The sequence below is a fragment of the Mirounga angustirostris genome, unplaced genomic scaffold, assembly GCF_029215605.1.
Source record: "Mirounga angustirostris isolate CCGP_5_RB_7025 unplaced genomic scaffold, mMirAng1.0.hap1 SCAF_1, whole genome shotgun sequence".
Classification (NCBI taxonomy): domain Eukaryota; kingdom Metazoa; phylum Chordata; class Mammalia; order Carnivora; family Phocidae; genus Mirounga; species Mirounga angustirostris.
The window spans coordinates 127,812,092-127,829,472 of NW_026991709.1; the positions used below are offsets into that span (position 1 = coordinate 127,812,092).

A 17,381-nucleotide genomic window follows, 5' to 3' on the forward strand; every position below is an offset into this window, starting at 1 on the left:
CTGAGGGTGCCTCCTTGCAGGCTTTCAAACAGCTAGCTCTGGTGACTCAATGGAGGGCATTTATGGTTTGGAAGCAGGGAAGCACCATAAGATTATTTCACCTAAAGGGTAATAATAAGAAGCCCTAATCCCTGGTGGGGTTTTCTCTTCTTCTCTCCTTGCAGGTTGACAGAACAGAGGTGATTCGCACCTGCATAAACCCAGTGTATTCAAAACTGTTCACTGTGGACTTTTACTTTGAAGAGGTGCAGCGTCTGCGGTTTGAAGTTCATGACATCAGCAGCAACCACAATGGGCTGAAGGAGGCCGACTTCCTGGGTGGCATGGAGTGCACACTTGGCCAGGTGGGTCCACAGAGGTCCTTTCCCACTCCTTGCCTCCTTGAGGCCTCTCTTCCTCCCCTTTTTCCTCTCTCCTAGCATTCTTTCTCCTTTGGTTTTATTTTTCCTTTACATGTAGCATTTTATGAGTTCCCATACACTGTCATATCCATTATTGCTAACAGTTATATTTACATAAGGATGATGTGGCAAATATGGGAAGACCTACTTACTTTGCAAAATTAACCATTTTCTCTTCTGAATTCCTTCATTGTGTCAGTTATTTCACAACTATTTATTGAGCATTTACTACGCTCTGATTGTGTGTGCTACAGTCTTATTCTGTTACATTATAAATTTCCATCTCCCAAATCAACTATGAGAACCCTCATACAGAGAGTATTGCTCAGTTACATGTATTCCAAGCTTCTGGTACCAGAAATAGCCCAAGAGAGGAGCTAAATAGGTATTTGGTGAATGAATAAATGCTTTTACTTAATCCTTACAATGATGTGAAATAAACATCATGATTATATCAATTTATCATTGAGAAAACTAAGACTCAGAATGGTTAAGCCTAAAGCCACAGACTAATAAGTGGCAGAACTAGAACTCAAACCAAGTTAGCTCCACTCCAAACCCCATAATTCTTCTTCATGACACCTTTCCTTTTTCCTTCCCTTACTGCCGTACCCAGAACTTTAGTAGGTGCTGAGGAGAGATCTAAATGAAGAAATAGTCCCTATGCCCAAGAAGTGGACATTCTAATTGGAGAAGGCACACTGTATGTACCTAAAATAGATAATGCAATTTAAGCCATGATGAGATAGAATGTCCTGGGCTTATTTCATAGGATGTGGGCCTTCAGGAAGGGAGAGCTTCCTGCTAGGTAGAATCAAAGAAGGTATTGTGGATTCAAACTTGGGGGGAAAAAAAAAAAAAAATATATATATATATATATATATATATATATATTGTCCACAAATTGAAAAACGAAGGGGAAGGACTTTCAAGTAAGAAATCAATATAAACAAGGCATAGAGGTCAGAACAACCATGGCAGGGGTAAGGGGCAGAGGAGAGCAGATTCATTGAATCAAGGTCCAATGCTGATTTACTGCAAAACCAGTGAAGCTTGAACTTCAGAGCCCCTCACTTGGGTAGACTGCTTCCAAAGATCTGTGTTACATTTTTATTTGTAGTCTTACACTTTTTTCTCAAAGGATTCCAAATTATATAAACCTCAAGCTCCATAAAACCTGCATCAATCCCATGCAGAGACAAGGGTCTGGTTTAGGGATTAGTAAGAAAGAGCCTGCCTGGCAAAAAGATGACAAGCATGCATGTCTGTTTGTTTTTACTGTGCCTCATGTCACTTATCACTAACTTTTCCCATGTGAGCACTGAGTGACAGAACAGACAATGTCCTCAGATACCTTTTTCAGCAGATATAGTGATTACTTTCATTAGATTGTTCTTTGTTCTTTTAATGAAAGCCAAAAGCCTAATGTAGAAGGATGGTGAGGGGAGGCAGAGAAGGAATCTGGGATTTTCTCCATCAATATAATCTCTCTCATGACTTTTGAAAATAGTTGATGGCAGATAGTGCAAGTGCCAGGTACAATGCCTAATAGGTAGTAGGCATTCAATGAATGAATGGTGGATTTGAGGTAGAATTCTGTAATGTATAAATACAGTAAGGTGATTAGAGTGGCATCTCTCATAGATATAAATGAGCCACTCCAAGATTCTCTTTCAGAGGGCGCCTGAGTGGCTCAGTTGGTTAAGCGACTGCCTTCGGCTCAGGTCATGATCCCAGAGTCCTGGGATCGAGTCCCACACATTGGGCTCCCCCTTCTCTGTGGGGAGCCTGCTTCTCCCTCTGCCTCTGCCTGCTACTCCCCCTGCTTGTGCTCACTCTCTCTCTCTCTCTGTGTCAAATAAATAAATAAAATCTTAAAAAAAAAAAAAGATTCTCTTTTAGATTACGGACATCCCCTCATGTATAAAAGTTATATTCTGCCCTAAGAAACAAATGTAGATCCATGTAGGAGTCATGTGAATCAAAGATCTTTTCCATAAAGATTGATCATTTTGTCCTTGTGAATGACCCTCAAACTTGCATCTTTAGTCTCTCACAACCCTCATCTTTCCAGCGGGCAGTAAGTCCTTGACCCTCTACTTTGTGCCAGGCGTTGTACTGGAGGTCAGTCTTTAGTGTTGAGCCAAAAACATTGTCCCTACCTTCAAGCAGCTCACAGTCTAGTTGTGGATAAATATGGGAAGCAAATAATTAATTAAATTACACAAACAATTAAATTATTGTAATTATTGTTAAGGAGAAGTATGGAATAGGAGAGCAAAGACTGAGAGAATGTTGTCAGGTGGAGAGGCGATCAAAGAAGGATTCCGAAGGGAAGTGACATTTACACCAAGACTTGGAGAGTGAGTGCATCAGGTGAGAAGAAAGAGGAAACACGTTCCGTGCAGATGAGAAAATTATATACAAAGACTGTGGATTCAGGAAGAAGTTTGGCATATGGTACATAGTATCTTCATTTGGGTTTCCCAAGAAGCTAACTCTGAGACAGGAAGTCAAAGGAGGTGAAGGAGATGCCATAGCAGAATGAGAAAGTAAGACAGGAAAAGGAAGGCAGCCTGTAAGAGTGTTGTCAAGCCAGCTACCACTGTGGCCTACTGGAACTTAATTCTGCTGGGGAAATTCTGGAAGCCAGTATAGAGCAAACACCACAGAGTTATCTTACCCCAGAGATGATGGAACTTGGGTATTTATATACTTGGAGTATATAGTTCATCAGGCATTGAGGGCTGTTTCCAGGGTTGATTGAACATCAATCCCCCAGTATTTCTGGCTTATTGCATGGGCAGCAGTGCAGGCTCCAAGTAGCCCAAGAAGCTTACAAGCAAAGAAATACAGGCACTGGTGGTCAGAAGTTAGTGATGTGCACTGAAGTCATAGGCCCCGGGAAATGAGCAGGGCATTGATAGCGTCTGTGACACAGAAGCTCTCAGCTGCCTACCCAACAGCCAATCACTCCACTCTTTAGCCATTAGGCCCTGATCATTTTCAGATCATTTCCTGTCATCTGTCCATGTAGAAAATAGCCCTATCTCTAGCTCAGGGGTGAGTCCTGAGTAATCTCAGCTAATCATATGAATCCCATTCCCTTTTGCCAGAGATTGGTTTAGGGGTGGGCTTGTGGCCAGTTCTGATCAGTAAGACATGACAGTTTTTCTTGGAAAGCTGTTCTAGCCTAAAAGAGAGAGAGAGAGACATCCACATATGAAGAAAGAGTTGTCTGCCTGTGATTGCTGGAACCACTGTAGCCACTTTGTAGCAAGGGTGAGGATGAGAGCAGCCCGAAGGTGAAGTCAGAGCCAGAAGAGGTGGAGGCACTGGCTGACATACTGCACCTGGAGCCCACCCTATCTGTGGACTCCTTATCATGAGATAATAAAGTGTCCGATTGTTAAAGTTGTTTGGGGTAGGGTTTTCCATTCCTTGAGCTAAAAGCATCATGATTGATATAGAGTATACCAATGAAAGCATATCAGTGAAAAATGGATGGACTGTCTGGAGAGGGGTGAAGAAAGGGAAACTGGGGGAGTGCATTGGCTTAATTTTTTTAAGCCCTCAAGATGAGGAATATATGGAAATGAGCACTGAGCGTAAGATTACCAATAGTACTTTCTAAATATATCTTGATACTTTTGAAAGAGCTTCCATACTGACCATTTCATTTGATCCTCTTGACAATGCTGGGAAGACAGGTGGCATCATCTGCATTTTATAGTTGAGAAAACTGAGGATCAGAAAGATTTAGTGTCCTGACAGAGCCAATACCAGAAGTCAAGATCTTTTGGTCCCCAGTCCAAAGCTCTTTCTTCTGCCATGATTTAAAGAAGGATAATGGGGAGAGGCCACATGTTCTGAGATCTCTTTCAATGTCTGGCTTAGGTGAAGCAAATGAGAAACAAGTCAAACTTTTCAGTGTAGCCCTAAGCCATGTTTCCCAAGCCACACTGCTTTCCCGCCCACCCCAGGTGACACACTAGCCTCTCTGGGTATCGTGTATATTCATGGGCAACCACCCTTTTATATTATCAGCCATATGATAGGTATGATTGACTTTTCCATACTTTTGGGGTGGGCACTAATTTGCTGAAATCAATCAGATTATCCCATTTTTGTGGCCACAGTGATTAGTTCAGTGAAGGTATATAACTAATCAGAGAGTGAAATGTAAATACTTATTTGCTAGAGCCTTCTGAGAAAGATAAGGTGAGCCTGTAAGGTCTGGAAATGGTACTCTTCAAAGGGAGAACATGGTGCTGCTGGTGGAGGAAAAGGAAGGGTGATAACATGACAAAATGTGGGTGAAAAGGAAAGAGGCTGGCACCTCGAAGGGAAGAACAGAGAAATAGAAATCAGGTCATATTACTTGCATACTAGATGGTGTCCTGTCTGAAGCCAGTCGTTCCTGGGAATTTTGGCCAATAGCTACCCTTTATTATTTAAATCATTATGGGCTAATTCTTTTTGCCACTTGCAACATGGAGTTCTAAGTAATCAAGTCATATCCCGTAGAACCTCTTCTCTAGGCCGTAGAGACCTAAAACCCATCTCCTCTTCACTCATTTAGTAACTTCCTTGAGAAGTTCCTTTTTCTATCATTTCTTTCTTTTTTTTTTTCAGACCTGAGAAGTATATTTTTATTGTTTTAAATTTCTATTTCCCTGCTGACTTATGATATTGAGCATTTTTTGTGTGTGTTTATTTGCCTTTCAGATTTAGTTTTCTACAAATTGCCAGTTTATAAATTTCCCCTAGTTTCTTTTTTTTTTTTGATTTTTTTTTTTATTCTTATGTTAATCCCCATACATTACATCATTAGTTTTAGATGTAGTGTTCCATGATTCATTGTTTGTGCATAACACCCAATGCTCCATGCAGGATGTGCCCTCCTCAATACCCACCACCAGGCTAACCCATCCTCCCACCCTCCTCCCCTCTAGAACCCTCAGTTTGTTTTTCAGAGTCCATCATCTCTCATGGTTCGTCTACCCCTCCGATTTCCCCCGCTTCATTCTTCCCCTCCTGCTACCTTCTTCTTCTTCTTCTTTTTTTTTTCTTAACATATATTGCATTATTTGTTTCAGAGGTACAGATCTGAGATTCAACAGTCTTGCACAATTCACAGCGCTTACCAGAGCACATACCCTCCCCAGTGTCTATCACCCAGTCACCCCATCCCTCCCACCCCACCCCCCACTCCAGCAACCCTCAGTTTGTTTCCTGTGATTAAGAATTCCTCATATCAGTGAGGTCATAGGATACATGTCTTTCTCTGTTTGACTTATTTCACTCAACATAATACCCTCCAGTTCCATCCACGTCGTTGCAAATGGCAAGATCTCATTCCTTTTGATGGCTGCATAATATTCCATTGTATATATATACCACTTCTTCTTTATCCATTCATCTGTCGATGGACATCTGGGCTCTTTCCACAGTTTGGCTATTGTGGACATTGCTGCTATAAACATCGGGGTGCACGTACCCTTTCGGATCCCTACTTTTGTATCTTTGGGGTAAATACCCAGTAGTGCAATTGCTGGATCATATGGTAGCTCTATTTTCAACTTTTTGAGGAACCTCCATACTGTTTTCCAGAGTGGCTGCTCCAGCTTGCATTCCCACCAACAGTGGAGGAGGGTTCCCCTTTCTCCGCATCCCCGCCAACATCTGTTGTTTCCTGACTTGTTAATTTTAGCCATTCTGACTGGTGTGAGGTGGTATCTCATTGAGGTTTTGATTTGGATTTCCCTGATGCCGAGCGATATTGAGCACTTTTTCATGTGTCTGTTGGCCATTTGGATGTCTTCTTTGGAAAAATGTCTGTTCATGTCTTCTGCCCATTTCTTGATTGGATTCTTTGTTCTTTGGGTGTTGAGTTTGATGAGTTCTTTATAGATTTTGGATACTAGCCCTTTCTATCATTTCTTTCTTAATTAACATTTATTTTTATATATATCATCTGGGCCCCCAGCTAGATTACAAGTTTCTTAGGGCAGAGGCCATAATCGGTACTTCATGTCTAATGCAATACCATGCTTTATATATCACACATGCTCAAGCCACATTTATTGATTAGCTTATTTTGAAAATTTTAGATCAGTATGAACTTTTATTTTAAGATGGTAAGTTCCATTCAATCACGTATTCATATATCAACAAGCATTTAGCAAGTGCCCCAGTTATACCAAGTACCCTGGTAGGTGCTAGAGATACAAAAATGAACAAGACAGAGGCCTGTCCCCAGAAGAGCTTAAAATTAGCTGGGAGACACAGACTGGTAAATAAATAATTAAAATGCATGTTACTTTGTGCTACAACAGAGATGCGTGCCAGGGGCTACAGGGGAAAGACTTACCTCTACCTAGAGGGAATCAGGGGCGTCTCATAAGAAAGATGACTCTGGACCTGAATCTCAAAGGATGAGTAGGAATTCACCAGCAGAGAAAAGAAATAAGGACTCTGGGCAAAATGACCAGGACACACAAAGGCATGGCAGCACAAGAATAACAAAGAACTCCTAAGTGACTCAACAGGCCAGATGGTCAAGGAAGGGTGGAAAACAGATAGGGGAGGCTGGAAAGGAGAAGAAGAGTCAGATCAGGAGGATTTAAGTGCCTTTCTCTAAAGTTTGGAGAGCTTGGATGTGCTGCACTGGAGGTCCTGAAGGGTTTTGACTAGGGAGAACAAGATTGGATGTGTGTATCGGAAAGATCACTTTCAGCGTTCCTGTGAAGTCTGGGTGAGAGGGAGTGGATGTGGAGCCAGGGAAACCAGTGAGGAAGCTCCATGCCATAAGAGAAAGAGATGAGAGGGCAGTGGTGATGAAAGTTGAGGAGGCCCAGGAAAGAGTTTGGCCAAGAGCAGCATCAGCAAGCCTTGGTGTGCAGGTAGCTGGCTGTGGTTAGAGGAGGAGTGATTTGCCTCTCTTTCAGGAGAATCAGATTGAGCAGTGGAGTGGGGAATAAAATGTGCTGGCATGTTAAGCCCTTGATGACTGTGGAGAATCCAGAGGAGGTTGCCAGTTGGCACCCAACCACATGGATCTGGAACTGATACAAATTTGAGAGTGGACTCCCTATAGCACAGGGAGCCTGCAAGTTGGTGAGATCCCTCAAAGAGACTGTTTGTTTTTATTTTTAGAAGGAAATTCATTGAACATTCCATATGTGAACAAATCATAAAGGATTTTTTTTTATTATTATGTTCAGTTAGCCAACATATAGTGCATCATTAGTGCAGAGGACCATAGGAGAAGGGAGGGAAAACTGAATGGGAAGAAATCAGAGAGGGAGACAAACCATGAGAGACTCTCGACTCCAGGAAACAAACTGAGGGTTACAGAAGGGAGGGGGCTGGGAGGATGGGGTAATCGGGTGATGGGTGTTAAGGAGGGCACGTGTCGTGATGAGCACTGGGTGTTATATGCAACTAATGAACCGTAAAGGATTTTTTTAAAAACTGTTGAGTATGTGAGGACATCGCTCCACAATCTTTCCGATAAAAGTGTGAACTTGATGTTAAATTTTGGTGTGAATGGGAGCTTTCTCTTTTTTCTAAACTGTTCTCTCTAGGTATGATCCAGCAAACAAACAAACAAACAAACAAAAAACCACCACAAAACACAAAAAGACCAAAAAACATTAGTACTTTACTTCTTCATCACTTCAGTGGTTCAAGATTTTTTTTCCTTGTACTGCTTAGTTAGGCAGGGAAATGGCTGGATCCAGGAGCTGCTGAGCTGCTGGAGGAATGGCACATTCAGGGTCTGAAGCACTGTTTCATAATGCTTAAATGCACCTGCTCTGGAGCCTCATGGGCTAGAGTCAAATCCCAGCTCAGCTGCTCTCAAGTTGTATGTCCACAGGCAAGTTCTTGCAGCCACTTAAGCCTCAGCCTCTTCATATGCAAAGTAGAGATAATAATCGAGCTGGCCTCAAGAAATATTGTGAGGACCAAGTGAGAAAACACATATAAGGTGCTTAGCAGAGTCCCCAGCACAGAAAGAGCATTCAGGATATGGAAGCTGTGATTCAGGATGTGAGAATCTAGGAAATGATGGGGAAGAATCAACATATCTAGGGGCAAGCTTTGTTTTAGGAGTGAAGGTGGAAGCGAAAAGGGTGCAAACGTTATGACAGAACACCCATGTTCTGGGCAATTAGTAAAACCAAACTTAGGATTTTGCCTCAAGTTTGGTGAAAACTATTTAGTCAAAGGAGTCAGTGTGTGTGTGATGTGTGTAATATTTACTTTACTCAGACTATTCTTAAATAAAATTGGTTTCAACTCAGATCTCTGAAATAATTGGAGGTAGGTATTCCAATTCCTGTCTTAGCACAACTAAGGCCCAGAAGGAGAGATAAAGTGACATCCCAAAACCCATGCTGGAAGTCACACATTCAGAGCTGTCTCCTCAAGGCCGTCTACAGGTACTTGCCCTGTCCACGTGAGTTGGCCACATTCTCACTCTGCCATGTGAAATAGAGGGACTCGTGGCTTATAGGAAAGGAAACTAGCAACCCTCAGCATGCTAGAAACTGGCATTGGCCATGAAATTGAGGATAAGCACAGCCAGTGACTTAGCACTGAGCAGTAATGCCAAATGAAGGATCATGTCCTCCAAGAGTACTCCAGGCAGAACTGTGTGTTCTCAGCAGATGGATGAGGGGGGCGAATCACAGAGATGCAGGGTGCCGAGAAGGCTGTGTACTCCTTCTGGGTGAGCTTGGAGACCGTCCTTGGATTTCTGTTGGTGGAAAGGAGACCAGGAGCTAAGCCCCTCTCCTGCTGCACCCAATAGAGGGCATGCCAAGGAGAGCTGAGATGATCCCTCACCATCTAGAACAGCAAGCAGACCTTCTTTTTTTTTTTTTTTTAAGATTTTATTTATTTATTTGACAGAGAGAAACACAGCGAGAGAGGGAACACAAGCAGGGGGAGTGGGAGAGGGAGAAGTAGGCTTCCTGCCGAGCAGGGAGCCCGATGTGGGTCTCGAACCCAGGACCGTGGGATCATGACCTGAGTCAAAGGCAGATGCTTAACGACTGAGCCACCCAGGTGCCCCAAGCAGACCTTCTTTAATGTGGTGCCTTCAGTTTCTTTCATTGCTTACTAACTAGTCCAGTCATCCTTGAAGTCTTCCACTTCTTCATGCACCAAATGCAGTGGGGACACTGAGTCAGAAATAACGAGAACAGTAAATGTAGCACAGTTAACTTTCTCGAGGTACTTGTATTTACCAGTCACTGGGCTGGGCATTTGCTATACCGCACTTAAGTTAATCAGCTGGACATCCCTGGGAAGTAGGCACTACCATTATCCTCATTTACATTTGAGGAAAGACACTGAATAAAGCTGGGGAACTTACTTAAGGCCACACAGCTAGTAAATGGTGTAGCTGGAACTCAAATGCAGATCTGTTTGGCTCCAAAGCCCCTCATAGCTCATCACTAACTAGTATAAATTGGAGTGTAGTATCTATTAATGCAAAGCCAAGTCAGAGTTGACCTTGCTAAGATTTTATTTGGGTTATTTTTAAGTTTGTTTGTTTGTCTTATGCGACGCTGATAGGAATCCTCTTGCAAAAAAGAAAAACCGCCTTGGTCATTTTTCCTCCAAGTTTGCATACTGAATTACTCTAAATACAGCATGGTTTCTTAAATAGTATCAATGTCTCAATCTCCCAAAACCAGAACCTTATAAACTTGATGACTGTGGATCCCAGGTGATGAGGATGCTGCTGGTCAGGGGCCACAGTTTGAGAACCACCCCCCCAGAATCTTGGGGGAGGAATACTAGTAAGTCTTGGGCACTGAATTACTAGTTTGAATTATGAAAGAACTAACATTCAGGGCAATTATCTGGAGAAATTAGAAGGACAAAGAAGACATCTAGAGAGCAGGAAAAAAAGTTGCTTCATAAAGTTTACAGTCCCACAAAGGATCATGTACAGGAATTTGGAATTTACATTCTTGGTGAAGATCCTAACTCCCCTCCACTAAGTATAATTCAATGGACCTATTAGCCAGGCTGTTGGTTCCTTTCCTGACACAGGTGAATGTTAGGATTACATCAACCATGGTGGCCCCTGAAAGGACTGGCAGACCACAAGCTGTCAGTGGTCAATGGGAATTTGGTCTCAGGTGGGTTGGACCCAATTGGTTGACACTGGGGGTATGACGATGCCGAGGGTGCTATCCAAACTCAATGTAGTGCTCACACTGAGATTCCACAGTTTGATATTTTGTTGTGTAACATCTAATATCCTCGTGGCATAAAATTGATGGCCCAGGGAAGTCAAATTTATACGTTACAGCAAGCAACTCATTTCCCTTCTGCTTCTCACGTGAAAAGTTTTCTCTAACTTTGCAGAATTACTGCAAGCAGAAGCTACACAAGTGATAAATGAGGTCATAAATAAATACCATCATCTCATCTATCCTGGACTGGCTGAGAAGTCCCAGGAAGTGGTCTCCCCATGCTGACTGTCTGTTCTACAGAGGCAGGTGGGATTCACATAGGGTGATGGTGGGTAAGCAAGCCCTCTGTTCTCCAAGGAAAATAAAATTAATTCTTGCCTTTTTCTTTGCTGTTTTTGCCAGGCAAGTAATCTCCTTAAATTCAGATCCTAGGAAAATCCTTCTGCTTTCTCTGGAGTCTTCCTTTTGTACTTTTACATTCCTTTATGGTGCCCTACCCTGGAATCTGAGCCCTAGGTTCTGGACCTGCCACCAACTCTTTGTGTCATATTGGGCAGTTTGCTGAGCCTCTTGGTGATGTGGTGACCTCATCTATAAAGGGAAGGTTTTGTACTGATTAATCTCTAAATTGCTTCCAGTTCTAATTGTCAGTAATTCTTATTCATCTCTTTCTTCCCCTTGTCTCTGAACGTAAGCATCCCTTCCTGCATTCTCATCTCTCTTCAGGACAATCTCTGTCCCCTTCTACCCTGCCCCCAGACCCTTCTCACATCATCTGTTAGCATGAAGTGTTTCCCTCATGCTAAGTCAGAGATATCATTCAGCCACAGATTGTGTTCCTACCTAAGTGCCCTGCAGGAAAGCATCTCCTCATGTCTACTTAATGTCAAAGATAGTTTTTAAAAGATATATCTAGTGGCAATTAAAATGGGCCTGTGTTTACAAGCCCTGTTCCACATATTGACAGTAACATGGTACTTCTACTGGCTCCAAATGAGTAAGGGGAGAAGAACAAGAGATCTGGAACTGAGTGAGAATTTGTAAGAACTGATGTGTCACTGCTGAAAGCATCTCTAGGTGTTTGTCCTGGTCCCAACTCTTTAAGCCAGGCTGGTGTGGGGTGCTCAGCCCCCAGCCCACCCCACCAGTTTCCCCTGGGCCTGTTTCCCCACACAGGGAGCCATATAAGCCAACCAACTTGAAGGCCACCTAGGACCTCTACCACAGCACCCACTCTTGCATGTTTCCAGCCAACTTTGATTCCAATCCTTTTCGCTCCCAACTAGAACCAATGACCTACAGAAATCCAAGCTGAACCCTGTCTCCATGGTGTTTACAATGCTCTCCCTACCATCTGGCCCTTGCCTTTCCCCTATAAAATTTGTCTTGCTGTACCTTCTTAACTTACCAGCACCTAAGTGCCTTAAATAAAAATGTCCTGTACTTGTCTCAGCCCTGAAGCATGAGGCACTATAGCACATGAACTGCATTATCAATATGCCAAACAGCCAATTTGCTGACGTCAAATTACCAAAAATCTGATTCACCAAATAATACATAGCACAAATATTCTTTGGTAAATATTTTTATTTACCAAAACTGAGGTCTTCAAACTAATTATGAAGTGTGCTACCATTATTTTAAAACTTGTGAAGATTTCTGCTTTTTTTTTCCATTTAGGCTACTTAGGAAATTTAGTTACTGATTATCATAAACTTTTCTGAATATCAAATGTAAACATAAGAAGACTGAATTCTCTTTTGTCTTCTCTGCTGAAGGTGAGAAAAAATTTGGTACTAGCTCTTAAAGTACCCATTTCTTCCCAGGCCAAAACACTAGGAAAATATATTTTTAAATGACAACAATGATGACAGGGAGATGGGATTATGGGTGATTTTTAGTGTCACCTCCATGTTTTTCCAAAAACGTCAGAGTAAGGCCTATTTACTGACTCCAAAGAACTCATATTCATGTAGGGGAATATGACCCATAAGTATTATATAGATCAACTTCTGAAAAACTTTAGAATGTATAAGGAATTCTACTTTGGGAAGTGTGAGGGCAAGGTATTGGCTGAGGCTGTGCTCTCTGTCAGGTTTTTGAGAGAGCATTCTGTAGATGCTGCAAGTAAAGCCTTAGTTCCCACCCCCCACCCCATTGCCCAGGGAGGAAGGTTGGCTTGGGTAATCTGATTCTGATCTTTTGTAATACCACTTTTGATTACAGGAGAGACCATGGGGGGCTTGAAGCATTAATAAGGAATAAGTTTAGGACGCATCACTGGAACTGCCAAGAGGTTCTGACATTCCCCCAAAGCCTAGAATCTCCAGTTCAAGTCTAATTTAGGAAAGAGAATATTTTTATTTTGAATTAGCCTGATAAAGTTTAAGGGGAGAAGAAACAGTAACTGCTTGGGTTACAAAATCACTTCCAGGAGTCTTGGTTTCAGATTCAAGGACAAAATGAGGCCGGTATGAACTCATTAACTTTGTTTTGGATGGAATATGAGCCTTTGGGGCTTCTCCATACACGAGGGCAGGTCAGGGGAGGCCGTGAGTGCACTGATTCATGTGCTTCACCCACCCTTCCTTGGCATGCCCACAGGAGACTGAGATCAGCACATATTCCCAAACCAGTTATTAGAAACAAGGGAGCAGAATTCCTCCAAACCTCTCTCCCCCCAGTGAGAATCAAACCCAGAAAATGAATATTACAGTAAATTTGCAGACAGAACTCCAGTAGAATCAGCAAAGCTTGAAACGGGGAGGAAAACAAAAGCAATGTTGAGTCTAGCCAGATCAGTGGCTCCTAGCCTCTGCTTAACTACTTCCAAGGAGGGGGAGTTCATCCTTACATATCAGGTATCCTGATAACCTTAGGGTAACTTATGACTGCATTTGCCCCAGGCCATCCTAGTTTTTACCTATTGTGGTGATTTAATTGTTAACACTGTCCCCTTTCATTTTCAAAAGTGTGTCAGTTTAGACAATAGAGTTTATGGTGCCTTTATGATAACAAATCGCTTTCATAGCTAACATTTACTAAGTGCTGATCATGTGCCAGGCATTCCTGAGCTTGGTGCTCTTGACCTTAGCACCATCATCATTGTTAATATCATCACAGGGCCAAGATTACACACGTGTCCTAAGGGGCAAAGTCAAGATTTTGGATTCACATTCGGAGTACTCAACAGTTCCTCCCGTACCCCTAAGCTACACTACCTCTGGGCTTCCATTTGACAAACTCAGGAAGAAGAAGATCCATATCCCTTTACAGACCTCCCAAATCTTCCTGCTGATTTTCTCATAAGCGGTCAGTTGCAGGAGGAGACTGATATTCTGGGGGCCTTTTTATATCCCAGGTATCGTGTTACGTGAGGCCAGGATCTTCCCCACTTGATAGATCAAGAACTAGGCTGGAAGATCTCAACTAATTCATCCAAGATCATGCTGACAGCAAGTTGTGGAGCTAAGATTCACACCTGAGTTGATCTGATTTCAGTACTTTCCTTCCCATTATACCACATTGCCTACCACACTGCATTCAATTTCTACAACCCTTTGCAGATTGGAAAAAGTGGATTAACAATTCTCCCTAAATATTATCACCATAAGACTGCTAACCAAGGTCAAGAAGGAAGCAACCTTTTTCACGAGTTGATGAATTGACTCCTATATCTAAACAGTCTCTTTTTCCCAGCTCAGGAAGACCTGTGACATCCATGTGCAAATAGGCACCCTACTCGTGAGTATTTATCTGAAATACTCCTGGACCAAAGGGTCTGAGCGACTTGCAGCGTTTAGGCCTTATCCTTCCCTTGGCATGGACCTATTGTTCATATACCAATTAAGGATAACAATCAGATTTAAATAACTGGTATGTATTCATTCATGTGTTCGTTCATTCATTCATTCATTCATTATTCATTCACTCAATGAATAATGCACTTAATGCTAGCAGTGATCATTTAAAAGCTTATATACATTTATTCCCTCATCCAAATAATGATGAATCATTCATTCATTTACTGGCCGCTCACTGCATGCCAGATACTCTTCTAGACACTAGGGCATCAGCTGTGAACAAAGGGAACAAAGCTCCATTCTCATGGAGCTTATCTATTCCTACATAATATAATAACAGACAGTAATAGTACTATGAAGGAAAACCCAATAGGATAAGGACTAGAGAGTGGTAGGTAGCAAGGGTGTGGATGCTAATTTAGATAGGAGAGTCAGGGAGGGCCATTTCTGAGCAGAGGCCAGAATGATGTGTGGGTATAAGCCATGTAAAGAAATCTAGAAAAGTGTTTCAGGCAGAGATCAGAGCAACTGTTCTTACTGTACTGCCAGACCCTACGCTGAAAACTTTGCACGCATTATCTCATTTCATCCTCAAAAATCCCTGAGGGGAATGTGTCATTATTTCCTCATTTTCTGTTAACCTCCTGAACCTTGAAGTAACTTGCTTAAGTGCACACCCATTTTTAAGTGCAGGAGCCGTGAATTGAACCCAGGCCTCCTGACTCCCAGACAATATCCCCACTACAACTACTGAGCAGTTGTGTGCCTTGGCCAGTCTGCAACACTTGCCTGCACTTTTTTTTTTTTAGGTAGGCACCATGCCCAGTGTGGAGCCTAGTGCAGGGCCTGAACTCACGACCCTGAGATCAAGACCTAAGCTGAGATCAAGAGTCGGACTCAACCGACTAAGCCACCCAGGTGCCCCTGCCTAAACTTTTAATGCAAGATTGAGAGAATGACTGATCCCTAAGAAACATCTGCAAAGCCTGCCTCATCCCTCTGATTTTGTATCTGATTCTGGTCCTTTGTAATGCTTTTGATTACAGAGGAGACCCGAGAGGGTTTGGCGCACTACTAACCAGCAAGTTCAGGACACCCATGGGTCCACAAGGATGGGGAGTTTAAATCTTTGTGTCCCCAGGTGCACCAGATATTGAACTGTAACAACTTCTAGAGGCTTTTGCTCCCGAGACCCTCCCTCAGCTCTGTTGCAGGGCCCACATCTCTGGCTCCTCCTCCAGACATGCAACAACTTTTTCCATGTGATATCCTTGTAAACCAAGCAAGAGGGCGCCTGGGTGGCTCAGTCGGTTGAGCATCTGCCTTCAGCTCAGGTCGTGACCTCAGAGTCCTGGGATCGAGCCCCCGTCAGGCTCCCTACTCAGTGGGGAGTCTGCTTCTCCATCTACCCTTCCACCTTGCTCGTGATCTTTCTCTCTCTCAAATAAATAAATTTTTTTAAAAAGCAAGATTTTCCATCCCTCCACCCTATTATTTGTAGGGAATGGTTTCATTGTTTTTCTGTACATAAAGGCAAGACAAGCCATTTTTAAAACTACTCAGAAATACACAAAAATACTAAAATCATCCTTCATCGCAACATTGAGAGATAGCTAGTAAACATTCTGGTGCATATTCTTCCAAATTTTTTCTATGTATGCACAAACATACAGTTCTTTTTTTAAATAACCATTTGGTCATTTATACATGCCTTTTGTTGCTTGCTTTTTTCTCATAAAAATATATCATGAACACCTTTCCATGTTAATGTATGTATTTCTACATCATCTATTTTAAGGGCTACACAGTATTCCATGATAGCAAAAATCATGTAAGGTGTCCCATATGGTGGGTATTAAGACTGTTTCTGGTTTTCCACAATTATAAACAACACTTGAATGAGCATTGTATTATATATATCTTCATGCCCTCTGATACTGATTTTTTTAGACTAAATTAATAACTGTGGACTATTCGGGCACGCATTTTAAGGTCCTTGATACAAATCACCAGGTATGTGTGTAGAAACATGGCAGCGACTCCCACTGCCCCATACAGCCCACAAAGGTATTCTTTTTCGTGCATCCTCCATAACACCTCCCACTTTTAATCTTGTTCCTTTTGAAGCCTCAAACAGCACAGGGAAAAGAAGGCCACTGCCCTAAACTGGATGTCACCCCCTGTAGAGGCTCCCTAGCCCCAACCCGAGCAGGGAGGACACAGAGGAGTGTGACCCCTCAGCTCCCTCATGGTCCTGGAGGTGGGGCCCCCACAGGGTTTGTCCAGAGGCTACAGGTAGAATGAGGAAAGGGACATCACCCTGAGTCTCAGCCTGGGAAGGTTGCCTTACTCTCAGACTGTATCCTTTCTCTCCTTCATAGATCCCCCAGCAGCTCCTGCCCTCCCATTTCTCATCCACACACTGGAGACTCCCAGCTCAGGCCTCTCCCTTGAAGCCCAGACTCATGTGTTCAACCCTATCTAGATAGTAATTCCACTCAGATGACTTACAGACAGCTCAGACTCCACAGCTCCAACCAAGTTCACCACCTCCTTTTGCTCTCCCTGCCCCTCCTCCACTGTGCCCCACTCAGGGAATGGCACCTCCATCCTCCCAGATGGGGAGACCCCAAACCTGGGAGTCTTCCCTCATGCCACTCACTCTCTGTGCCCCACAGCCTTCCCATCAATTAATCACAAATCCCCATCAATTCAGTGTGTTAAGTATCTTTATTATCCACCCCCTTCTCTGTCTACTGCCACGACCCCTGTCTAAGCCAGTTAATGACTATAATTATCTCTACGTGGAGATTGATAGGATAGGAGAGCAAAGAGGAGAAAGGAACATTTTCTAAGCACCAGTACTTGCCTGATGCTGAGAGGTTGTTAATACTCATTATGTACATGATAAGCTAACAGAGTAGATAATATCACCATTTTACGGAAAAGGAAACTGAGGC

The 17,381-nt window shown here is 42.8% G+C and overlaps 1 protein-coding gene across 1 annotated transcript in view; it reads left to right on the forward strand.

Annotated features, from left to right (window-relative positions):
* Positions 1 to 216: 216 nt before the first annotated feature.
* The window catches only part of CPNE4 (copine 4), a 175,617-nt gene continuing 158,452 nt past the window's right edge, over positions 217 to 17,381 (forward strand). The window contains exon 1 of the mRNA XM_064587888.1: positions 217 to 344. Coding sequence (XP_064443958.1) covers positions 324 to 344 — 21 coding nt within the window. The 5' untranslated portion in view covers positions 217 to 323. The remainder of the gene's footprint in view (positions 345 to 17,381) is intronic.